The sequence below is a fragment of the Cygnus atratus genome, chromosome 1 (genome assembly GCF_013377495.2).
Source record: "Cygnus atratus isolate AKBS03 ecotype Queensland, Australia chromosome 1, CAtr_DNAZoo_HiC_assembly, whole genome shotgun sequence".
Lineage (NCBI taxonomy): Eukaryota > Metazoa > Chordata > Aves > Anseriformes > Anatidae > Cygnus > Cygnus atratus.
This window is the reverse complement of record NC_066362.1, coordinates 27,642,281-27,668,661: the sequence shown is the minus strand read 5'-3', so window position 1 is coordinate 27,668,661 and position 26,381 is coordinate 27,642,281. Positions and strand designations below refer to the sequence as shown.

The 26,381-nt window shown below is 37.1% G+C and overlaps 1 protein-coding gene across 3 annotated transcripts in view; it reads left to right on the top strand.

Annotated features, from left to right (window-relative positions):
- The window catches only part of MDFIC (MyoD family inhibitor domain containing), a 48,222-nt gene extending 29,850 nt beyond the window's left edge, over nucleotides 1-18,372 (top strand). For all 3 annotated transcript variants that reach the window (XM_035543986.2, XM_035543984.2, XM_050711936.1), the window contains 2 exons: nucleotides 3,956-4,231; nucleotides 14,793-18,372. In XM_035543986.2, the coding sequence (XP_035399879.1) occupies nucleotides 3,956-4,231; nucleotides 14,793-15,040 (524 nt within the window). In that variant the 3' untranslated portion in view covers nucleotides 15,041-18,372. The remainder of the gene's footprint in view (nucleotides 1-3,955; nucleotides 4,232-14,792) is intronic.
- Nucleotides 18,373-26,381: the final 8,009 nt, after the last annotated feature.

The window sequence follows — 26,381 nt, the reverse complement described above, 5'->3', positions numbered from 1 at the left end:
TAGAATGATATAACAGGCGCTGAATGTTCACATATCAAACAAAATGCCATCTTTCTGTAGAAAAGAGGTGTCAAAAAGTTTCTTTGTACCTTTAACGCATGTGATTATGTAGTACAAAATGCAGAGTTTGTAAAATTTCTTGAATATACAGGCAAAAAATGAATAATTCAAAACAACTCATAAGTTCTACATTCTATTGTATCTTTTATAACGCAGGCAGAAGATAGCATTGTGTTCCCAGTAGAGCTGAATTTGCACAAGTTACACCTCTGAAAATGCCAGATGGTCTATGGTCTACTTTTGAGAGCTGTCACATATGTAAAGATTTGAAAAAAGAAAGACAGCTGAATGAGAGCAGTGGATCATTAAAGAGAGAGTGAGAGTCCCTGGGTATCACTATGTTTTAAGAAGCATTGTGTCGTTCCCCATATTACACTTCTTTTTTTTTTTTAAGATATACACAACCTTTAAAAAATAAGGTAAAAATATTTCTGTTTTAAACTGAGTGGTTGTAGCTTAATCTTGGAACTGTCAATTGCTTTTGTTCTTTATGCTAGAATGCGGTCATATGGTTCCTAATTGGTTTCAAGTGTGTTTTAACCATAAGATTCAAGTCTCCCTAGTGCAAAATTATCAATAAAGTTAAAATAAATTTAAATTGAGATAACTAATCCATTTGGGGTTTTATTCCATTTTGATTTGACCTGCGTATCACATGTGAATACTGTAAAGCCAGTCAGCTAAAAAGTTGTATGGTAATGCTGAAAGATTGAAGTAAGAGTACTTTGGGAACAGGATTATTTAAAAAAAAAAAAAAAAAGATCCCCCGAAATAAACAAAAACCCCACAACCCCACTACAGTAGTAAAAATACTAATAAAAGCAAAAAAAAAAAACAAACAACAAACAACAAAAAAAATTGTTTAGATTCCCCATGACTTACCATTCACCCACAATTTGACAGAAAAGCTCAAAAAGCTTGTAATTTTGTAGATTGAATTTTGGATAATCTCTCACAGAATAGAATCATAGAATATCCTAAGTTGGAAGGGATCTGGAAGGATCACTGAGTCCAACTCGCTGATCCCCAAAAGGGCCACCCAAAAATCAATGGGTGATGACATGTCCGAGAGCATTGTCCAAATGCTTCTTGAACTCCAGCAGGCTGAGTGCCATGACCACTGCCCTGGGGAGCCTGTCCCAGTGCCTGACCACCCTATGGGTGCAGAACCTTTCCCTAACACCCAGCCTGACCCTCCCCTGTCCCAGCTCCATGCTGTTCCCTCGGGTCCTGTTGCTGCCCCCAGAGAGCAGAGCTCAGCGCCTGCCCCTCCGCTCCCCTCGTGAGGGAGCTGCAGGCTGCCATGAGGCCTCCTCTCATTCTCCTCTGCTCTGGGCTGAATACAACAAGTGATTCCAGCTGCTCCTCATACATCTTCCCCTCATAACCCTTCACCATCTTTATAGCTCACCTTTGGACACTCTCTAATGGTTTTATGCCATTAAAAGCACCAGAAATACACAAACAATTGCAAAATGCTACCACCAATTTATCTGTCTTGAAAAAGGTCATAACTGTCAGTTTAGAAACCTTAGAAACTTATGCTGGTAATGAGTCTGCTCCTGTTTTGGGCAAGAGGAAACTCTAAAAAACTTGTTTTGGGGCTCCCATTGTAGTCTGGAAATGTAAACAGCAAATAAGGGCTGGAATTGAATTCCAGAGGCAAGAAAGTACCCTGCTTGTGCTTCTGCTCATACATTTTTCAAGCACTATTGCAAAACTGAAAGGAACAGCAGCTTTGGTATTGCCATTGAAAACATTTTTAGGCAAGTTAGTTCTAGTGTCAGGATACCTTTGTACTCCTACTCTGTTGGCCTGGAAGCTCACGAGCAGTTACTGCTGGTAATGGAAGGGAATCATTTTGTCACTGCCGCATCTTTGGGGAGGCTAATAGCATAAATGTTCCTCTAGTCCTCCTTTCTTACCTGCAACAGAAATGTTTCACTTTTGTAAAGTAGGTTTACAGTTGGTGTTACTTTGGCCTAGACTGATTTGCGCAGTGTAGGGTATCTTCTTGAAATCTTAGTTGCCGTGACTAAAAATGTCTAATGGAAAATGAAAACAAACACACACACCTTTTTTTTTCTTTTTTTTTTTTTTCTTTTTTTCAGTATTTAAACCTGGATTTAGTTTAAGATTAATCTAAAGTTTAATCTGGACAAGTAAACGATAGTTGGAGGAACAAATCTGAGAATGGTATCAGTGTCCTTGATAAAAGGGAAGTGTTGAGGCTTTATTAGGCAAATTCAGAACTGAGAGTCCTTTAGAGACCATGCTGGTCTGTGTGTCCTGATAGAATCACAGAATGGTTTGGGTTGGAAGGGACCTTAAAGATCACCCAGTTCTAACCCCCTTGTTACGGGCAAGGACACCTCCCACTAGACCAGGTTGCTCAGGGCCTCATCTAACCTGGTCTTGAACACCTCCAGGGCATCCGTAACCTGTTCCAGTGCCTTTCCACCCTCATAGTAAAGAATTTCTTCCTTACATCTAAGATAAACCTACCCTCTTTCAGTTTAAAACCATTACCCCTTACCCTATCAGTGCACACCCTGACTCCCTCCCCAGCTCTACTGCAGGCCCCCTTTAGGTACTGGAAGGCTGCTCTAAAGTCTCCCCGGAGCCTTCTCTTCTCTAGGCTGAACAACCCCAATGCCCTCCGTCTGGCATAGGAGAGGTGCTCCAGCCCCTTCATCATCTTTGTGGCTATTGGTAGTATTTTAGTATTTGTCCAAAAGTTTAATCATGTGTATCTGAAGTGAACAGTGTAGCTGTCTCTTTTAAATGAAACGAACTATAATTATCTACACATATATTTTTTTATATATTCTATGTCATATAGTATACTACATATACCTAATATAGTATACATACAAAGCTGTACTGTGAAATCATCAGAAAATGTATGTGAATCATTTAAAAATAGAATGAATTGCAGTCCTGAACAGTGTTTTGCTTTACTACTGGTGCTGTCTAATCTCTCTGAGAGTTCAGTGAAACTCTTAAAGAAGGGGCAGGGGGGCTTTTTCCTTGACATTAAATTTATAAATAGTCAAAGATAGGCCTTCTTGAAAACCTCTTTATGTCTAAGCAAGATAACAGTATTTTGATTAGGAGATGTGATTGGTCTGATGCTTTATGATTATGAAATCTTGTTGTGTTACTATCTTTATAGTTTAATTAGTTTCAGAACTTAGCTTTTTTTTTTTTTTTTTTTTTAGCTTCTTGAAGATTTTGACTGCTTTTGTTCTTCCCAGCAATCCATGAGTTTAAGCTCAAACTGGTGTTAGTTACCTGAATACTCTTATTCATTGCTAATATACTGGTCTCTGGTGGCTGCCTTTCAGGGTGGTCCTACCTTGTCACTCTGGTTATTTTCTGAAGACTGGCAGTTTCACTTCTCTTTCTGCAGTCTCTATCTCCTTTTCCACACAATTTTCTCCTTTTTGTTTGTGTTTTCTCCCATTCTTCATCTGGCTTTCTTTAACCCAACTTTATTTCAGTTTTAATACTTTTTTTCTGCCAGTCCTGACTTCTTCCCATTCTTCCTGGCTTCTTCCCGTTGCTTATCTTGTTCTCTCTGTCCAGTTTAGAGAGCTACGAAACAGTGCAGTGCTGAATGGGGGTTCTAGGTCTCATCTAGACATGAGGCATATTTTTAATAAAATAAAAAAATATTACATAACGGTACTTTAATAACGGTTACATTTAATTGTAATTATTTTTAATCCAGAGGTATTTTTTGCTTTCTTGTTTTGATGGGGGATGTTAACTTTTCAGTCTGTTCTCTGATCAGTAAGTACGAACAAAGAATGTTACCTTCCCAGTCTTGCCTGAAGTGTTCAGTTATCAATTTACAGTTTTAATTAACACTTTCTTTCCCTTTCATTTTAAGCACAACCTCAACGCTTGCCTCAGCCAAATACTTCAGCACTGGAAAGGGGTGAGGAAGAAAGTGGCAAAGTACAAAATGGCCATGTGGGCCTGAGTAATGGAAGTGGAATTCACAATGGGGTCAAGCACACATCTGCAGACAACAGAAAACTTTCAGCTCCTGTTTCAGAAAAAATGCACAGAAAAATTCAGTCCACCTTGTCTGTCAACAGTGACGGCAGCAAGAAGAGTAAAATAAGCTCTGCATTTTCTCAAAAGCCAGGTACTTCACCTGAAGGTAAGCAGAATTTTTTATTAAAAAAACAAACTGAATAAAGACTAGCCAAACCCCATTCTCACTAATAATTACACAATCAACTGAAAGTAATTGAAGAGCGTGACTCATGCTCCAGAAGCAAATAGAAATCATTATGATAAAACATAAGTTACTTCCCCAAAGGAAAATATTAAGTATTTGAAGGAAATTGAAGCAATGGGAGATTTCTTGCTCTCAAACATTTGGCCAGCGTAGTCTGGTGATGTTTAATTCTTTGTAGTTAGTATTCTGAACTGATAGAAACTCCTGTCAACGTTGTCACAGGTACACCAGAAAAATGTTGAAGCACTGTTTCAAAACATACTAAGTACTTAATTGTGTACTTAATTGTATGCTTAAATACATAGTAAATACTACATTTTTAATACTTAACAATGGCAGGTTCCATGAGGGTAGAGTTTGTTTTTAAAAATGTTCTGGAGATATTCTGACTAGCTGTGAGGTCTGAACACTAAATAATAAAATTTGGAAATGTGCTTTGATGATGAATGTGTCTTATGCTATTTTTAGGCTGTAAATAATTTAATGAAAAAGCTTCATATTCCCTATGCACAGCTTAAATAAACAAAAGTAAATAATTTTGCCTTATTTTTTCCAGCTCTGTATGTGTTTTCACTGCTCGCAATTACTCTAATGGTCCCGGAGTTCCTGAGCCTCTACTCAATCCATTGCCTTCCCATTAGCACTAATATACTCAGAGAGCTTTGCTCCTGCCCATTACAGGAAGGGTGCAGAAGCTCTATAAATTTTATTGGTTTGAGGCAGGCTTTCTTTCAGAATGCAGGTCAGATCCATAGGTGCATTTAATTAAAAAAAAAATAAATTCTTGGGGGGTAAGAAAAGACACAGATTCTCAGAAAAATGGGAGACTGTACTGTTCAGTGAAGTGAGGAGGATTCTCAGCCTGGATGAAAGCAAAAGGGATCAGAAAGACTGTAGGTATGTAGTGGCTTGGGTGAAACCCACTGGTTTCAGTGGACTGACTTCTTTTGGCTTCTACTACTTCAATAAAACCTACCATGTGCATCTATGTAATAATATCAAGTAGAGCTTCACTTGTACTGGGCCATGGGCTGGTCTTCCTTGCTGTGGTTTATTTTCATATAGATTTTCAAGCACCTAATGTTATTTTTCAGTTGTGCTTTCAGTTTTAAAATTTCTTTCCAAAATCGAGATTTCATACTTGCTATATTCCCCTTATCTCTTCCTGTTATGTGAAAAACAGTTCATACTCCAGCCTTGCATTTTTCTTATATATTGTTCAGTCATGCAATATCAAAAAACTGGAAGTCAAGAGAACTAGATCTGTTCACATAGCTGATACAAAGTGGCGGTTGCTGAATTAAAGATATTCAAACTCAGAAAAAGAAATTCTAGCATTCTAAAGAGATAGTGTCTGCCCCGTCCATGCCGTTATATACTTATTTATGGTTAACACTTCCTTTTTCTTCTAAAATTGCAGTTTAATTGCATTTAAACCAATAATACATTCACTTGATGAATATGTCTAACTATGTAAAACCAGAAGAGCACACTGTCAAGTTCTGTGACTGAGGGTTTCATAGACACTCTTTCGAGACGGTATACAGAAAATAATTTGAACATAAGTTCTACAACTTCTTCATATTCTGAATCTCACTTTTGCAGGCAGAGGTATTTTTGTGAGCAGTTCTGTATTCTGATCTAATGACATTTCTCTAGAAACTATTGAAAAGATTCACAGAAAGATGGAAAAGATAGGAAGTTATTTGAAATTATTTTTCCTCCCCTCCCCTCCCCTTCCATCCATCTGCCTTTTTATATGAAGATCTAGACTATGGAGTCAAGTCAGCACTCCAAGATATGCTGTTTAGAAACACTTCACGTCCAGTAAGGCTTAGGAGGGTGTAAGTGCATTCACTAACTCTGCTCTTCCCATGCATCTGTTATTAATCCATATCATCCCTGAAGAAATCTTACTCAGCTCCATGACTTACAGTACAAAAACAAAAAACAAACAAAATAAAAAAGCACAAAGGAATTATGAAAGAGTTGGAGTTTCTCTTTTAAAAGGCAGTTTTTAAACACTATTTCAGTTCTAAGTATTTTTCAAATTTTTCACTGCATGTTGTGAAAAAAAAATATATTTTTTTTAATTCACAATAATATTAATAATATTTAAAATGATTTATGTCAGAAGTGTCACAGTTCTTGCAAAACTGTGATCTGTAGGCCACTGTTAAAGTGAATTGTCACTTTGCACCTATGATATGTAGCACAGAGCAACCTTGGAAACCTGAAAAAGAAATTGAAAATGAGTAAAAAAATGAGACAATTTAGTTGCTACTTTTGGAAGCTTTTGTTTAACTACAGACAAGGGGAGAAGAAAGCAGGAACAGTCCAAAGCAACTTAAAGAGGGAAGGAAATCTAAAGGAGACGGCAATGAGGCAGCTGAACAGTAAATCTAGGTGTTAGGAAATGAAGAGAGAGAGGTAACTGAGTACATACAAGTGTATCAGAATGGTGGGACACAAATAATAATGATGTACCCAGGGCTGGAGGAGGAAAAGTGGAAAGAAACTGGGCAGTGGGAGGGATGGAAGAGGGATTTAATTAATGGAATAGGTGGAGAGGAGGGGCAAAATGAAATAAACACTAATTATTTTGTAAAATACAAGCCAAGCTTTTCTACCAAAAACGTATGAAGCTTGATGATAAACATTTTTTTTCTTTTCTTTCTCTCTCTCTCTCTTTCTCTCTCTTTTCTTTCTCTTTCTTTTCTTTCTTTTCTTTCTTTTTCTTTTCTTTCTTTCTTTCTTTCTTTCTTTCTTTCCTTCCTTCCTTCCTTCCTTCCTTCCTTCCTTTTTCTTTTTTAAATAAAACAATTGTTTAAAAGAAGTAAATGGTGGAGAGAGAGAGAATACAGGTTTTCAAATGGAGCTCTCACTTGTGGTCAAGTTGCTGTGACCTCACAGATTAAGTTTGTTAGGGTAGCAACCAAAATTCTGACAACCTGTCATAATCTGAGTTTAGGGTGGCACTTCACGTATTTGAAAGGTTGAGAGCATGCAACTACTGTGCTCATCTGGACAGGGTAGCTCATTAAACTACTGTAAGCAGATCATGAGCCAGACCCTTTTATGTATGGCAGATCTTTACTTCATTCCTTCCCAGGCTCCCTAAACCAGAGAGACAGGACAAGGCATCTTCTTTCCAGGGATTTTTTTTTTTTTCAAAATAGGTCATTGGGAGTGTAATAAGGCTAGATGCAGGAGAGAGGTAGATAAAGAAAGCCTGCAGCATGTGTGTGCATGTGTGTGTGTATGTGCATAAACGCAGGAAGAGCTTTTTCCCTTTTTCTTCTTCCCCTTCTCCTTTTCCCTTTCTTCCACTCTCTTCTCCCTTTTTTTTCTTTCTTCTTTCTCCTCTCTCTCCTCTTTCTCTCATTCTTTCCCTCCTCTTTTTCCCACTCTCTTTTTCTTTCTCAAACTTTCCTTCTCTTTCATCCTTTCTTTCTCTCCTTTTCTTTCTCATTTTCTTTTTCTCTCTCCTGCTTTCTCCCTCCTTCTTTTTTTTTTTTTATTTATTTCTTATATACACTCCTGAAATTGGTCCTATCAGCCCTTAGATAGCTACTTAATTAATATCCTGCAAATCTCTTTACTTGTGCCAAAATTTCCATTGTTATCTTTTGGAACTTGCTTTAAGCTGGAGTTCTGTCCGAGCAAGAAGTACTTTAGTACTTTAAACAGTTTTTTGTTAGACAAGGTTGTGTCAGAAGGCAACTAACATTATCATATGGTCAAAACTATAATTTTTAAGAAAATATTTTGAAAAGCAGTGTGCTTTGTGTGCAGGTTTGTAGTTTTGCTTGCATAGAAATCTTGGCAGATGTTTTACACATTGTGTTAAATGAACGAGTGGAGCACAGGGCCTGTAATGAAGGAAGATCTTTCCACAGCATCCATTTTATAAGGTCACAGTCCAGCTGGCATCTAACTAGTGTCGGTATTTGCCTTCATGAACAATGGAAATGAAAGCTGCAGATTTGAAGGAAGTCTTAGGTATTGTAAATTGGCACGTTTCATAGTATTTCTGTATGTTTAACATACTGAACCTGGATCATTTTTCTTCTGAAGTTACGTCTGTATTAAGAGTTTAGAATATAGACTTTGACAAAAGTTTCTATTGATTTTGCAGTGTTCTGTTCATTTTGCCTGTTCAGGCAATATTTTAATTTTCTTGATCAAGAGAGATGATCGTTTTCTATTTTAAAATGTTGAAATATCACCTGTCATAATTTGTAACTTTATTGACCCTCATCTAAATAAATGGAGCTCTGTTTTCCAGGGGTAGCTATACTCCATCTGACATGTCAGTTTGTTCTGTCTGGATTTCTTTTTTATTTCAGAATTTTAGTGGACATGGTGAATTTTCTAAAAGAGGATGGGTAGCAGAAGCTGCACAGGAACTCCACATATTATGGGCACAGCATTGTGTTAGCGTGTGTGCAGCTGCTCTTTAAGCTGACATCCCACCTCTGGGTAACACACACCTTTTAGAAACCTGCGTTGGGGCCGTTTCTCCATGGCTCACCTCCTGTTTGTAGCTGAGTGCTGTGCTGCTCTGGCCAGGGCTATTATTCCTGGCCATGGCTTATCCCTGGCTGCGCTGGTGGCAGGAAGCCTACAGCGCCTGCTGGGGCTTCTGTTCAGGGCGCTGCGGGGGCCCGGCACGAACACCCGCTGAGGACCTCAACCGGCACTTTGATTGCAGGTTTGCCCTTTTTTGATTCTTGCTGTGAGACAGCAGAGTGCCTGGAGATTTGTTTTGAGTTGTCTGAACTCGGTGGATATAGTTAGTGAAAAGCTGACCAAGGTCAGTATGCTGTAAGTGAGCTTATTTACCATAACAGACAGGGAAACCTTTTATCATATGTGACCTGCCTGCTTGGTATGAAAGCTTATTGGGTCAGTTTGTGAGAGGTTAGTGTCAAACATTACAAAAGCAGCACAGATCAGCCTGCCTGCGTGTTTCTCTGTACACTTTTTTTTTCAGTTTAACTTCTGCAGATCTTGTACAGCTTAGATTATAGTTCTCTTAAAATCTGTTTCTTAAGCAAAGCTGCACCTTTTCATAAAAATGAAAAGGAGGGGATAAAAGGGAAGTTGAAATAAAAGAAACATATGTATCAGTATTTAAAATAAATCAGATATCAGAACAATGTGTGTATGCAAAGGTTTTAAAAATAAAAAATAATGTGCAAATGTTTGAGGACATGTACATAGACAAAAATTAAAGTTGTTTCATTGTTAATATTATTTCTTTTCCTTAACTGAACATAGCTATTATAACTGTGATAAGACATAATGTGGGGCTCCCTGGGCTTTGAGTATCAGTGGATAAACAGTTTTAAGAGATTTTAAGCTGCTAGTCTGGATATTGTCTGAGATAACGTTTATAGCCCAGTTAAAGTAGGTGTTATTTGTAACATACATTCTGGCTACATCAGCGCAAGGTAGCTGGAATTACATGTATGATCTAAGCAACAAAAACTTGGACAAGTTTGCTGAGCTTCTATTTGCCTTGGCATTGTTTTAAGAGTTTTCATGAAGTTCCCTAACAAATCTGTGACTTTTGGGGATGTGCCAAAGGTCTAAGGAAACAGCTTTAAACAGCTTTACTTACACTGATATTTAAAAACGCTTCATGAGATGACCCTTTTAACTTCAGGTCAAACTTTCATCCCAGGATAATAATGAAAGGATAATCGTGGATGAGCTTGTGTGTCTGAAAGTGAATCTGTTTTTTTCCACTAACAGTGGGTTGGTCTAATAAGATATATTCTCACTGCCTACAGACCAAGCCTATCATAACTTATGTTGTCCAGCATAGTTTCTGGGAGCTTGAGTCCTACTCAACAGATGTGATACAATGTTTTGACTGGCATGGTGTATTTTGGAAGTCTGAAGGAAAGTCATCGTTGATGGTGGTCTTATGTAATGAGAAATAGACTAATTTATTCTCTCTCTGTGAAAGTATTTAAGTGAAAACTTAAATTCCAAGAAACTTGGAAGTTAACTATTTATCAACAGTGCTGCATCATGAACAGCAAGGAAGATGCAGTTTGGTCCTTAGTAAAAGGGCACCCCTAATTCTTATTTTCATGACTATTTCTAATGGGAAAAAAAGAATTAAAAAAACCTTTTATCCTAAAAAATAAAATAAAAATATCATTTATATCAATTTAAGCTAGCTTCTCTTTAAGGTAACATAGGTGTTGTGTCACAACTTATATTGCTGTATCATTTCTTTAACAGAACAGGCTAAAATATGTTCAAAGTTTCTGGAAAACATGTTATCAGGCCTTAAGATCATCAAATTTACTTTTTACATTTTTTTCCCAAATATATAAATTACGTTTAATTCCAATTGGAATAATTTGTTCCACTATTCACTCATCTGCAAAAACTATTAGGATTTTGATGTAGTAAGTTCAAAGAGTGGAAATTAAGTATAGTCTTAACATGTTAAATTAGTTGGTATTGGAACCAGGGAAGAATTATCAGGGACTGCAAACAGTAAATTACGAATTAGTGATCTCCAACATGGTACTGATAAACCTGGGATTCTCTCTTTGGGAGTTTTATATAATATCTTCTTCATAGATGGCTTTCTCTGACCATGGTATCCTACAACAGCAACCAAAGGAATTGTTTTTAACTCTATAAATTTTTATTTGAAACTGGCAGATTGGGGTATGAATATGGGTACCAGTCAAGAATGTGCAAGTTTTGTGTAGTGTATAGTTATAAAATCATAGAAGCATAGAATATCCTGAGTTGGAAGGGACCTACAGTGATCATCAAGTCCAACTCCACCCAAACATCAGACCCTATGTCTGAGAGCATTGTCCAAATTCTTCTTGAGCTCTGGCAGGCTCAGTGCCATGACTGCTCCCTGGGGAGCCTGTGCCAGTGCCCAACCACCTTCTCAGTGAAGAACCTTTTCCTAACATCCAGCCTGAACCTTGGACCCTGGAGATATGTTATGAGACATTAAGGTCTTATGTCACTGCTATTACGAAAACCACCGTGACTGCATCTTTTCCTCTTATTTATAATTGCATCGGTAGATAAGAAGTTAAGAAGTAGGAGTCATACATGGAAGTAATTTTTCCAGCAATTCATCCAGGAAAAAGGTATTGCTGATGTTTAGAGTCATGATTCTGAATTCAGCTGGTCAGGCAGAGCTAGGTAACAGCATGCTTTGTCAAGTGTTGAATACACAAGGAAATTAAAATAAACAACAACAACAAAATTCTTTTAGTGTTTCAGTCAGTGAAGAAGAGGTGGAAAGACCCTCACAGAGTTTGTGCCATAGCACTAAAGGCAAAGGCAAAAAATTATTATTTCTTTCTGTTATCTTGAGCCATATTTGGTAGCTGTTACCTTGCAAATATTATCATTTAAACCAATATGGCCTCTACTTTTAAGTATCGAGTGTAAAGGGAAAAGTTTTTTTTTTTTTTTGTGGGTCCAAAAAGTGCAGTCCCTTTTGGTTTAATTTATGAATTGTGTATCTTGTGCATCAATAAAGATGTATGTTATAATTTATGTAAATGTTTAGTTTTTACCCTTCAATTTTGCATATCCCTGTATGAAGCATGCAAGATTTGTTTGAGCATCTCATTTTCAATACTGATGCTCATAAAGTTTTATTAAGGTGTTTTGTTTAAAAGATGTTTGTAGAACAAAATTTGTTATGGTACTCGCTTCTTGCAGTTGTATTTTAAAGATGTAAAATCTCAGTTCTTCAAATATGAAGGCTTCTTAGATACAACTCTTGGCTTTTTTATCTTTTTCCTTTGCATTAAAAGAAAATCTGAAAGGAGATTGTACCTGAACAAATTTAACACCATCTCCATGACAACCAGCTAATTAATCGCTATTGGTATGGCTTTGGTCCTCTTCAGTGAACTGATACTCCCCAGCTTTATTTCACATATCTTCTGTGTTTTCTATGAAGGTCATTTATTTAGTGACAGCATTTCCTTGGAAAAAGCAGCCTTTTTAGTACAGGCAACAACTGTCTTTAGAAATAGCTCAATCTTACCTGCATTTTTCTTCTTGCTTTTTTTGACGTTTCAAATTTTTTTTTTCTGTTGGATATATATGCTCATTATGTATATTGTGACCGTGACGACATTGCAGTACAGGCATTCCCAAGATGAGTTTGGGTCTAACTCATGCAGTAATTAGGAAAAAATCCATCTGCAACATTGTGGTGGTAGTGTGGACAAAGGATTCAGGTAGTTACTTTCATTCTTGGGAAAGAATTTGCAAATGGTGTTGAACTGTGAGCTGCATTGCTGTGAGTATTGTGCTTGCTAGAGTAAAGTCAGCTCTACGCTATCCCACAGTCAGTTTCTGCAAGTTAGAGATACTTTGAATCAATCAAGGTAGTTGCTGGGGTTGCTCCATCATTTTAGATATTATAAATATGTTTTAGAGTCTTGGTAATTGTATTACTATTGCAAGTAATTGCAAGCTTTCCCCAAAAATAACAGCCTCCAACCTGTGATATCTATGAAGATTCAGTACTCGGTCAGAGCAAATGTCTGTGTAGTTTAATATCCTGTCTTTGCTAATAGCCTCTCATAGCAGATACCTGTGATGGAACTGTAGGAACAGAAAGGATAAGATGATGCAGGATATTTTCCCCAGAACAGCTTCCCAATCTTCAGATATCTGTGGATAAAGGAGTTAAAGGCTTACAAGCTGTAAGAAGAAAAATGAAAGCTGTTTATGAAAGAACAATATTCTCCAACCTGAATATTTTGTGTATTTTAAAGTTTTCATTTTCTTTCTGGACTGGCTGTTCACTGCCTCTTGCAAATTAAATACACTTCATAGATATTATATGCTTACTATTGGCTGGATGGTTGCACTCATTGTGGTCAATGGTCTGATGTCCGGGTGGAGACCAGTGATGAGTGGTGTCCCTCAGGGGTCTTTACTGGAACAGGTATTGAACATCTTTGTCAGTGACATAGGCAATGGGATTGAGTGCACCCTCACTGAGTTTGTAGATGACACCAAGCTGTGTGGTGTGGTTGACATGCTGTAGGGCAGGGATGCCACACAGAGGGACCTTGACAGGCTCCAGAGGTGGGTCTGTGTGAACTACATGCAGTTCAACAAGGCCAAGCGCAAGACCCTGCACCTGGGTTGGAGCAATCCCAAGCACGAATACAGGCTGAGCAATGAGTGAATTGACAGAAGTCCTGTGGAGAAGGATCTGAGAGGTGTTGATGGATGAAAAGCTCAATACGAGCCAGCAATGTGTGCTTGCAGCCCAGAAAGCCGTCGTATGCTGGGCTGCATCAAAAGAATGGCCAGCCAGTTAAGAGAGATGGTTCTCCTTCTCTACCCTGCTTTTCTGAGACCCCACCTGAATTGCTGCATTCAGCTCTGGGGCCCTGAGCACAAAGGGCATGGACGTGTTAGAGTGGGTCCAGAGGAAGGTGACAAGGATGATCAGAGGGCTGGAGCACTTTTCCTACAAAGACAGGCTGAGAGAGTTGGGGTTGTTCAGCCTGGAGAAGAGAAGGCTCAATGGAAACCTTATAGTGGCTTTCCAGTACATAAAGAGGTCAGGACAAGGGGTAATGGTTTTAAACGGAAAGAGGGAAGATTTAGATTAGATATAAGGAAGAATTTCTTTACTCTGAGGGTGGGGAGGCACTGGAACAGGTTGCCCAGAGAAGCTGTGGATGCCACATCCCTGGAAATGTTCAAGGCCAGGCCTGTTGCAGCTTTGAGTAATTGGATGTGTGGGAGACACCTGCCCATGGCAGAGGGTCTGGAACTGGGAGATCTTTAAGGTCCCTTCCTGCCCAAACCATGTTGTGATTATATGACAGTGAAAGCAAATCCCTCACTCTTCAGTTTCAATTTCATTGCCATGTGTTTAATTCCAGTGTTTATGTTTTTCTGTCATGTCTCATGGACGTATCAAATGTTTGAAGTTATTCCATAGTTGAATAAATTCCATGAAGTTAATTCTTTTGGTACTTTTTTTTTTTTTTTGACAGTGAGCTACCTTTCCAGTTACCTTATGTAATTTAATAGTACTTGAGAGAGATGCATATTGACATTCATGTATAGGTGTGAACTCTCCTGAAACAAAGTAATTGGGACTGAGGATCATAGATATGGATATTTTACATAATAAATGACTGGAGAAATGAATTTAAGTGGACATTTAGTACTTGGAATTTTCATGAAATGAATTGGAGAAACGAAACTTACACCAAAACTGATAATTGAATTGGAGATGTTAGGCTGCATAAGTGACCTTGAAGATAGGAAAAATGTTCTTTATGGTGTTAGATTATGTCTACTGTGAATCACTGTCTTTCAACAACTTATCTGACATTGTGATGCATCTGCATTTAGAATGACATTAATTTTTTTTTCTTTTTTTCCTCTTTTTTTTTGTTTTAATATGTGACATTCTACTGAACTGGTACATGTGAAGATTGCTGTGTTCACTGTATCCTGGCTTGCTTGTTCTGTGAATTTCTCACTCTCTGTAACATTGTTCTGGGACAAGCATCCTGTGGCATCTGCACATCGGAGGCCTGCTGCTGTTGCTGTGGGGACGAGATGGGAGATGACTGTAACTGCCCTTGTGACATGGACTGTGGCATAATGGACGCATGTTGTGAATCTTCAGATTGCTTGGAGATCTGCATGGAATGCTGTGGGATCTGCTTCCCATCCTGAAATACTTATCCCTTTGTAATCTCTTAAAAACTGGAGAGCTTTTCTTTAAATACATTTGAAGAAAGACAAGGTAAGATTTTCACACAACCAACTGGTATTGCACTGTTCATTCCCTATATATAAATATTTTTTGTAAGCAATCCTCAAATCTGTATTCTAACACAAGTTGTATAGTTTTATATGTGAAACTCAAGCTACATTCCAGCTTCCTTTTGGCTTTGCAAATGGAAGATTTTACTGAAACTGAATTATAGGCTTGATACTGCAGGCGATATAGGAGGGCAAAGTTGCCATTTGAATTGAGTGACAGATTTTAGTTGGAGAAAAGACTACAGGGCAAAGCCTTAAGTATTTGCCTTTACCTACTTTAATGTTTAAATGCTCAAATGCCTACATACATAACATTCCTTTACAGGAATTCTTAAAAACAAAATGTCTTTGTTTCAGTCTCCTTGGGTTCAAACTAACCTTGTTCTATAATCTTAAACTAAATTCAATTCTCAACACCAGTAATCTACTGTTGGTTTTGCTACCACGGTCACATTGACAATGTTTCTTTTGTTTCGAATATCTCATTTGTTTGAGAGAGATTCCTCGTATTATGTTAATAATACATGTAGATTTGGCAATCTAGAGTCAATGTAAATTTTACTATCAATTAGAGTACCAAGATTTCATTGTTATCAATCAAGACAGAATAGAGAACTTTTGTTCTACTTCACTACTAATATTACTTGAAATGCTTCTTTTTAGAAACAGACTTTGGAAATCTGTGTAGACATGAAATATATCCATAGACTAATAAATTAACAAATCTTCAAAATTTGGCTATTAAAGGGAAAATATCAAAAGTTAACTCAAGAATCTAAATCTGTACATTAGAGGCCCTGCCAGGTTTTGTGGCTTTACACTTTACTACTTTTACAGTTAGTATCATGTAATTTAATATTTATTTATTCATTGTGTGAGCATGATCCATACAAGATTGCACCATTTAAACTGGATATAAAGACCAAATTAAAACTGACTCAATCAAGGAATTCTGTCATCATATATGAGAATATTACATTTGCTTTTTGCATATGTTTTAAGTGATATTTTTAAAAAAGCTATGTAAAAAAGGGATATATTTTAAAAGTATACCCTTTTCATATAAAAGTAATATGATTTGAAATGTTTGATAAGTACACAGTTAGGATTTGGTTGGCAATTTTTCCCTATTATACCATTAAGATTTTCTGAGAAATATCTGTCTTTGTCTTTGCAATTGTGAAATTAATTTAGTCCAACGCATAGAAAGGTTTACGGCATTCCCAGATTTAGGGAATAATGGTACCCATTTTCTTTCCCATTTGCTAGTTTCTCCCCTCCATGTCTGTAGCTCATTAACTTTTCTGCACAAAACCACCTGTACATCTTGATCTCACATACTGAAACTTTCCTACCTACACTCCAGATTTCCTATTTGGAGATTGTTGGATCTAGTAAATTTATACCTTGTTAAAGAGTCATCAATAGCCAATACCATATTTCTGTTAAGTGAATTGATCATAAATGTCTCTTTCCACTGGAGTGAATTCAGTTTATGCAAATGTGACAAACTAAACATCACAGGAATGTGAAGCTAAGTCAACAAATTGCCTTATATTAATCCAAGCTTCTCCCTGTGAACACTGACTAGTAGTGCCTACTACTGCAAGTTATCACTGAAGGTAGAATAGCCAAATCCTCAACTATACTTGGGAGCTGGGAGGTGTTACCTTTTGCCTTAACATCTGCAATATTGTGGTATATTCTGATGCAATGCAGATTTACTCAGAGGTTGTCTTACCTGCTTTTTGATAGTTACTACAAGAAGTGATCCATGTGTGGTGGTTTTGTTTTGTTTTGTTTTCCCCATATATTGGGCCAGATCTGTGTTGCATAAACTGAGTACATTTCCATTAATGTCAGAATTTTCCATTGGTGTAGCTCCAGTTAGAGAGCACAAAGATATTATGGTAATAGGCAGGCTAATAAGCAATCATATAGCTAAATTGATAAATTCCCTGAGCTCAGAATCAGGCCCATGGGGCTCAATTATGACTCCTAAAAGTCTGAACCACATTGGGAAGGGGGAAGAGGTGCATTGGTTGAGTGGCAGTGCCTGGAGGCATTTTGCCTTTGTAAGGCATAACGCCTCTGGGGAAATTGGGGGCATCACAGTGAGCACTGGGACTTGATGCACCTTGGAAAAAGTGTAGACAGTGCTTCACCCATTGTAGGCCTATGGTTGACACAGTGGTGGTGGGGCCATGCTCTCTGGGGCCAGGTAGCACCACTAGCTGTCTGTCCTTCCTTGTGTCCTCACCACAGAGAGGTGAATTATGGCTGTTTCCTGCCTGATTGTGCTTCTGGGGGTGGGGAAAAGGACTTCCTGTCTCCTGTCCTGTTCGGACATCCCTGCCTGAGCAGTTCCAACTTTGTGTTTGGAAAACTGCACATTTGCATTTCAAGCTTTCAGTGAATAATGGATGTAAAAATTACTTTTACCACAGGATGATATAGTATAAGAAATGAAAATGTTAATCCAGGGAGTATCGTCTGTGTAAAAGAATTATGCAATTTACACAGCCCCTTGTTTCTACTTACAGGATCTCAGATATTGTTTTGATTGTTTGAAATTATGAAAATCTGAGGAATGTATTTACTATTAAGAACATATTTCCAGTACTGTACTGTCCAGTACAAATTCTAGATACAAGAGTTCTGTTCATGCATCTATGCATATGTGTACACTCTCCTACACATGTGCACACACACACAGAGATATATTTATTTTCCCATTTCAATTGTGAAATACAAGAAAGTGAAAATACTGTGTTTATTAACACAGTGATTGGAACTATCAAATTATTACAGTTCAAAAAAAAAATGTGATTTGTTTGACATTTAAATGTAATCTGCTACTATTTGTCATAGAGATATTAGCACTTTTGTAAAATGTATCTTTGTAGCAGAGAATATTAGTATGTAGTTTAAGGACTTCCTTTTTATATTTATACTATTAAATTCTGTTTTGTAATTTTCACTCTGTAGACAATCTTATATGCACCTTGTGTCATTAAAACAATCATAATTAGAAGGAGACAAATGTGAAAATATAGTTTAAATAAAACATCAGAACTTAACTGTATTTTATAGGAGTTCTTGAGAACTTGTACAGTGTTTCAGTATATATCTCTGCAAACTGTCCCATTTGAGAAAAAATGGTAACTTGCTATTTGTATTTTCTATTAACTGGATGTGCTATTCTCAAACACTATTTTGAAATAAAGATCTTTATTTTGAAACTTTGGTATATCTTCTTGTAGTTTTGTCCTGTTACTGTTCTGAATAGTAATTTTTTGTATTATTTGTGATTTTTCTGTTATAACACTTCCTGAAGGCTTTGACCTTCGGGTACTTTGCACAAAGAGCATGAGCCAGAGTAGGTGAGCTGTCTTACAGGTTGATCTGTGCCATTTCAGGTGCCAGAAGCTGGGCTAACATGAATCTCCACCATGTAGACCAACAATGGAAAGTTCATCATTAAGGGGACAAATTCATGTCTGAGTGCAATTGTATTAATTAAGTAGAACTCTAGTCATTATTAAATTTGATCAAAATGAGAATAATTTCAATGCATCTGTTGCAACAGTCTGGTTTTCTAAAAGCAAGCTCCATCTTTACCTCCTTATGTGGCTGTGCACACCATATGTTGGAAGACTTAAGGTTGTTGGTGACAATAAAAGATTTGAATCCTACAGGCATTAATCTTACATTATTATTTTTTAATCTTGTAATCCTTCTGCCAGTTTTTTTCTCTTCCAAAGAGAGTAGGGAGACCTTGGCTCAATTTTAGCATCAGGGTCTTGAAAGAAGTTCAATAAAAATAATACCCTGCACCCACTTCCATGATGTACTTGTTCACTGTACTCAGTATAATTGAATATGAGTTGATCGCTTGTACAAAATTCAACCTCCTCATAAGCACATGCTTATGCTATTTACTGGTGATTCAGTGCTAGTGACATAAAAGGATAGCCTTTCTCTCCTTTACAAACCTGTGATATGATGGGCTATTTCTATTGCAGATAGAAAGACAGGAATTTCTCTGAATTACCATTCTGCAAAACAGCAGATGTTGAGTTTGATTAGGTGATATTAATCTCTATATAGGTTTTAGTATATCAGCTCTCCTCACTTGAAAATAATTTAATAAAACACTAGATACAATCCAGTTTGCCTTCTTTATGTATATTATATATGTATATTATAGCAATTGTTAGTACATTACCATTCAGTACTCATAAAAATATGATGTTAGATGAAAGATTGTATAATACCTTTTATACCTTTAGTATTATCATACTAATTTTTATTCTGATATGCATATGCTATTTTAACTGACGAAATACTCCACTGTAATTGAGGCTCTTTATATCATCTCAGTAGGGTATATAATTGGTGCCCAAGCACTATACAATTCCTCTTCAATCAGTGGTGTAGGCTTCTGCAATTTGTCTCATCTCCAAGTTGCAGAGTGACCACACTGTGAATATATTGTACTCCAGTTTGTATGCCTGTTACATTGTAATCTTTTTCCACTGTGACTAAATTTTTTATTAATTATTATTATTTTGATCACAGTGTATTGTTTTTTTTTTTGTTTTTTTTTGTTTTTTTTTTTTTGTTTTTTGTTTTTTTAAATATTTGTTCAAGGGAGAGCACAGAAAGCGCTTTTATTATGGGAAGATACCAAGATGTATATAAGTTACTTCATCTTTTCTGTGTTCATTGGTCATTGCAACTCCTAATCAAAAAGACTTGTGAAAGTGTATGTTTGGAACTTTGGAATATATATGTTACTGTAACTCAAGAGTTTTACATTTGAATATATGAACTTCAAAATACAGTGATTCTGTCTTGCTCATTGAAATAAAGAACTGAAAGTTTTTTAGTTGAGATGTACTCTGCAGAATCCTGCAAACTGGCAGTCTTCAGATAGTTCTCTTCATAGGATTAAGACCAGTACATTATTTTAATATTAATCGATTTTACAATGTCATACAAGTGCCAGCTTTTATACTCTGTGATATTTTCAGTTATTGAAGACTAATAGGAACAAGCTTGTATAAAGAAGTGTATTAAGCAACATGGGTTTGCTTTCCTCCCTAGGAAATGTAACTGCATTTGTCTATTTCTTCTGTGTTGAGGAGACATCTTGATTATATATTTAATGTAGACTAATAGCAATGGTTTAGAATGTACAATAACTTCAAGGTCATTATGAGTAGTATGTGAATCATAAAAGGCAACATCTTGCAAGGATTCTACTGCTGTTGTCAACTGCTGTCTCTGCAACAGTAATCTGCTTTGCAACTACCAAGATTTCATGGAGTTAAGTTTAAGAAAATTAAGGTAGCCATGACTGAAGTTTTATATTCAGTCTTGTTTCTTCAGAAAGAATAATTAGAGATATTTACACAATTACATTTTAGTAAACTATTATGCCAGCTTAACAGTAACACATATCTGGTAAACTATATTAAACAGCAATCCAAAAGCAATTTAGCTGCTGAAGGCAATATTTGCTATCTATTTATTCATAAATTAATGAATAAAATTAAATTCCAATCACTGAAAAAAATGAAGCAATGTTGAGAATCAGAACTACATATTAGTTAAAGCTATGCAATTCATAACAGAATTAAAGCTTTCTTTTATTCAAATTCAATGCTTAAAAAAGAACAAATCCATCATCTTGAAATTTGACTTGTAGCTTGACATTAAAAATAATATGAGTAGAATTTTCAGTGGGGTAAGCACAAAACTAGTTCAAGTAGTGTCACTCTCAATTAATGTACTCAGGTGGTGTGCCCATTAAAATTCCCACTTGTGGGTTCAGCTCTCTATGCAAATGGGGTCATTACCTGGAGAATTTAATTGGGTATGACACTGGGAGTAGGAATTTTCCTTTCAAAATAAACCTACTTGCACACATTTTCACTAGAAATTTGATTGTTACATATACTTCATATTGTTTGGCTCTATAAATATTTACCAAAATTGAGAATGTCTTCACTTATTTATTTTTTTACAGGTGATTCATAATGCATCAAAATGATTTTTAAATTGTTCTATGTATTGCATATGCAAGTATTGCTACAAAGACCTGTGGTGAAAATGATTTTTTTTGGTGTTAAATTGATATTTTTACACAGCCTTTTAAAGCTCATATTAATTTTTATAGCATCTGAAACCAGAACTGTAATATTTTTTATAGTGTACATACATGTTAATGGAAACATTATATAATACTGAACTTGTATCTCACACATTGTTTGGAAAGAACAAAAATATATTGTCTTTCTGAGAAATACTAACTTCTAACTTTTGCTGCAAATTACTTTGCAGAATCATTTGTGTAAAGAAAGCTAATACCACAAAACATTCATTCCAAAATGCTCACACAAATATTGTGGAAATGCAGAAGTATATGGCTGGGAAGAACTTCTAGAAAACTTCTAGTTCAGCAGCCTAAGCTGAAAGAGTGTCTATAAACATGATCTTGAAAACCTCCAAAGAGAATTTTGGACACTGTAGAAATAATTGGCAGTAGCACTACAGTAGTCTTCAGAGAAAAAGCTTTTTTTCTGAAGAACCCATTTAATCTTATTTTCATTTCTGCAAGACTGATGTATCCATGTTCTATTCCCGGTGGATGTGTAGAACAATCACCATTCTCTTGTCATAACCTTTCATATATTAACCTTTCATATAGTTTGTGTACTCCTGCCTAATTTTCTCTTACCTAGTCCAAAGAAATAGTCTAATTTCTTCAACCTTTTGTCTTCAGTACAACATTTCAGTACAACATTCATTTAAAGCATTATCTACTATACGAGTTATGCTTCTTGTTTCAAAGTATCACAAGACTGAGGGAACAATGTGTACAGGGACTTTCTGTGGAAATGAGAAACATACTTGTTGCCTGCAGTGTTGAGGTAATAAATACATTCACGTTTCTAACATATGCATTTTTGTGGCAAGAGAGTTGACAGTATTTCATTTGCATCTTAACTTCTCTAAAGGATACAGTATAAAGAATCAACCTGATCTTCTACATGCAACACATGAAAAATTTTAATGGGATTTGTAGAATCTTTTAAAAAATTTCTAGGGTGGAGGCTTGGAGAGCTGTCTTAACAAACCAAAAGAGAAAATGAATCGACCATGTCATTAAAGCTTACCCCATTTGTTAATTCTACATTTTTCTCCAACTCAGCTTTCAGTGTATTGCCATTTCTCTTCAGCAGTCTTTTTCCTAATCCAACATCCTCCATGTTTTCACTAAAACTTCCTGACCAGTTTTATTGATTCCCATTGCTTCTTTGATGGCTAATACATATTAACTGATGTGAAAAGGCCCTGCTACTGAAGATTGTTATTTTTGTTTCTTAAACCTACCTGCAACATTGTGGTTGCCTCATAATATGTTTGTAAGACCTTGGCTTAGAGTGGACTTTAACATATATATTTCAAAAGGTTGATGTTACTATAACACACTTCATTGTCAAAAATGGTAATAAGAAGAATTTAGGGAAATCACATTTAATTCTCTGGGAAGACCATGGCAAAGCTCAAAATAATGAAAAAAATATATTATGGGAAAAATACTAATTCATATCAGCGTAGTTTTATGGGAAATATATCTTGATTGTTTTTAACTAATGTGATTAACAGTTTGGCTGATAAAATAATTGTATAACTATAATATACTTGAGTTCTTATGACATCTGACTTATGACTCATATGACATCCTGATTTGCAAGATTATACTGTAAGACATGCATATGCTATAGACTGAAACTGAGTAACTGATAGGTCTCAAAAAGTAGTTGTCAAATTAAATCATTGTTAAAACAGTGATTTTAGAAAGATTCTGCAGAGATTGGCACTGTGCCTGGCACTATTCAACATTTTCATCAATGATCTGGAAAGATTTCTAGCAGAATTTATAGATAAATCAATAGCTGGCAGAACAGTGATTAAATGTGTACCTTGTTATAAGCAATCTGGATCTAGTAGGTGGGACCTATTCTGAGATTTTTTTTTTTCCAAGAAAGAGAAAAGAAATATTTAGAGTTTTCTTCATAGATTCTTCACAAGATTATTTTTAAGCACTTTGAAAAATACTGAGGATCATGATGAAGAAGGCACTGAGCAATGTGTTTTGGTTGAAATGCTGTGGCCTTTCATGCTGACCTTTAGATTTTTAAATGGGCGATGCAGTGTGTGGGAGCTGGGAAGAGAGTGTGCTTAGGAAACTGGTTTCAGAACACTGTTGCCTGGCTTTTGCCTTTTGAAAAACAGAAATAGTTCAAAATAGAGCCACAGAGATGATTTAGAGTCATAAAATTGCTTTAAAAAGAGAGAACTGCAGAGCTTAATCTAGTCAGTTGATCAAACAGGAGACCGAGATGGGACTTATTGCACTGTACTGGTATTTTCACAGACAAAGATTACTGTATTCTAAAGCTGTTCTTATTCTATCAGAGAGATGCAAAAAACACTAAAATACAAAGGTAAACAAAATTTGTCCAATTTCTTACCTAAATGTAACTGTGAGGATAGTAATGAGCAGAGCAAACTACTAAACTCAGCATTTGATTACCTACCTCCTGACAGTCTTAGTACACAAGTGAATGTTTTTCTGGAACGTATGCTTACCTTATAAAGTCTGTGTGTGTGTATGCATACTTACATACATGTATGTATGTATATATAAAATATATAGAGTAAATATATATATATATAAGCAATAAGTGTTGCATTGGATGAAATTTAATTTCCTTTCGTATTGGAGGTGATGAGGTGATGCAGTAATACCTCACGTATTTGTTGTCTAGCAGCACTAATAGATTATTTTAATCAGCTGAATGGGTAGACTTCTTTCTTTCATCAGACATTTAAAAGAATAAAAGACAATGTTTTTCTGTAAAGCTAACATTGGCATAATATAGACATATTCTAGGTCTATATATTCTAGGTCTATAATGGGATGGGATCAGAAAAGCGAAGGCACAGATTGAATTGAGCTTGGGAAGGGATGCAAAAAATAACAAGAAGGGATTCTACAGGTACATTGCTCAGAAAAAAAGAAGCCAAGGAGAGCGTAACTCCTATGATGGATGAGAAGGGAGAACTGGTAACGACAGACATGGAGAAGGCTGAGGTACTCAACAACTTCTTTGCCTCAGTCTTCACTGCCAGTCAGGTTTCCTGTGGCTCTCATTTCCCTGAGCCTGTAGATGAGGGCTGGGGGAGCAAAGTCACTGTAAGCAAGAGCAGGTTTGAGACCACCTGATGAAAACAAACAGGTACAAGTCTATGGGGCCTGATGACATGCATCCCAGGGTCCTGAGGGAACTGGCTGATGGAGTTGCCAAGCCTCTCTCCATCATATTTGAAAAGTCCTGCCTTTCAGGTGAAGTCTTTGGTGACTGGAAAAAGTAAACATCGCTCCCATTTTTAAAAAGGGTAGAAATGAGGACCCGGGGAACTACAGCCTGGTGAGCCTCACCTCTGTGCCTGGCAAGATCATGGAACAGATCCTCCTGGAAGCGATGTCAAGGCACATGCAGGACAAGGAGGTGAGACAGCCAGCATGGCTTCATCAAGGGCAAAGCATGCCTGACAATCTGGTGGCCTTCTGTGATGACTGCATCAGTTGACAAGGGAAAACCAACTGATGTCATCTACCTGGACTTCTGTAAGGCCTTTGACACAGTACCACATGACATCCTGATCTCCAAATTGGAGAGAGATGGACTTGATGGGTGGACCATTCAGTGGATCAGGAACTGTCTTGAAGGTCACACCCAGAGAATGGTAATCAATGGCTCTATGTCTAGGTGGAGGCTGGTGATGAGTGGTGTCCTTCAAGGGTTTGTCTTGGGACCAATACTGTTTAATAATCTGCTTCAGTTACATAGACAGTGGAATTAAGTGCACCCTCAGCAAGTCTGCAAATGACACCAAGCTGAGTGGTGCAGCTGATACAGCAGAAGGAAGGGATGCCATCCAACGGGACCTGGACAAGTTTGAGACGTGGGCCCATGTGAACCTAATAAGGTTCAAAAAGTCAAAGTGCAATGTGCTGCACCTGGTCCAGGGCCATCCTAGACATTAGCACAGAGTGGGTGTAGAACTCATTGAGAGCAGCCCTACTGAAAAGGAGTTGAGAGTTCTGGTGGACGAAAAGCTCGACATGAGCCAGCAGTACACACTGCATCCTGGGCTGCATCAACAGAGGAGTGGCCAGCAGGCCAAGGGAGGTGATTGTCCCCCTCTACTCTACCTTTCTGAGGCCCCACTTAGAGTATTGCATCCAGGTCTGGAGCCCCCAGCACAAGAAGGATGTAGATCTGTTGGAGTGGGTCAAGAGGAGGTCTGTGAAGTTGATCAGAGGGCTGGAGCACGTCTCCGATGAATAAAGGCTAAGAAGGCAAGGGATGTTCAGTCTGAAGAAGAGAAGGCTCTGGGGTGACCTCATTGCAGCTTTTGAATACTTAAAGAAGGCTTATAAGAAAGATGGAGAGCAACTTTTTGATTGGGTAGACAATGACAGGACACGGGGGAATGGTTTTAAACTAAAAGAGGGGAGATTTAGATTAGAGGTAAGGAGGAAATTCTTCACTCAGAGGGTGGTGAGGCAGTGGAACAGGTTGCCCAGAGAAGCTATGGATGCCCCATCACAGAGGTGTTCAGGACCAGGCTGGATGAGGCCCTGGGCAACCTGATCTAGTGGGAGGTGTCTCTGCCCATGGCAGGGGAGGTGGAACTAGATGATCTTTAAGGTCCCTCCAAGCCAAGCTGTTCTATGATTCTCTAATTTTCTGATTCTGTGAATAAAAGTAACAGTATTCTGGATGACTTATCACACCTCTGTTCAGAGATACAATCTACTGAGGACATGATGTTTTCTGCCCCGTGCTCTGCAAGTATACGTTCATCAGATAAAGCATGGATTTAAAAAAGGATTTAAAAATAGATCTAAAAGTTGGATTGCTCCTTGACTGTCTTCCCATGACAGTTTCCACAATGCCTCTGTGTTTTGTTGTTGTTGTTGTTGTCCCCCCCCCCCTTTTTTTTTTCTTCTTTTTCTTTTTTTCCCTTTCCTTCCTCACATTCACTGGTGAGGGTGTGAGAAGTACTAGTATATGATATACATGTCTACTCTATTGATAATGTGTTTTTTTCACTAGTTTGAGACCTCCACATCAGAAAGATGTATGTCCTCCCTCCTAACTGTCTA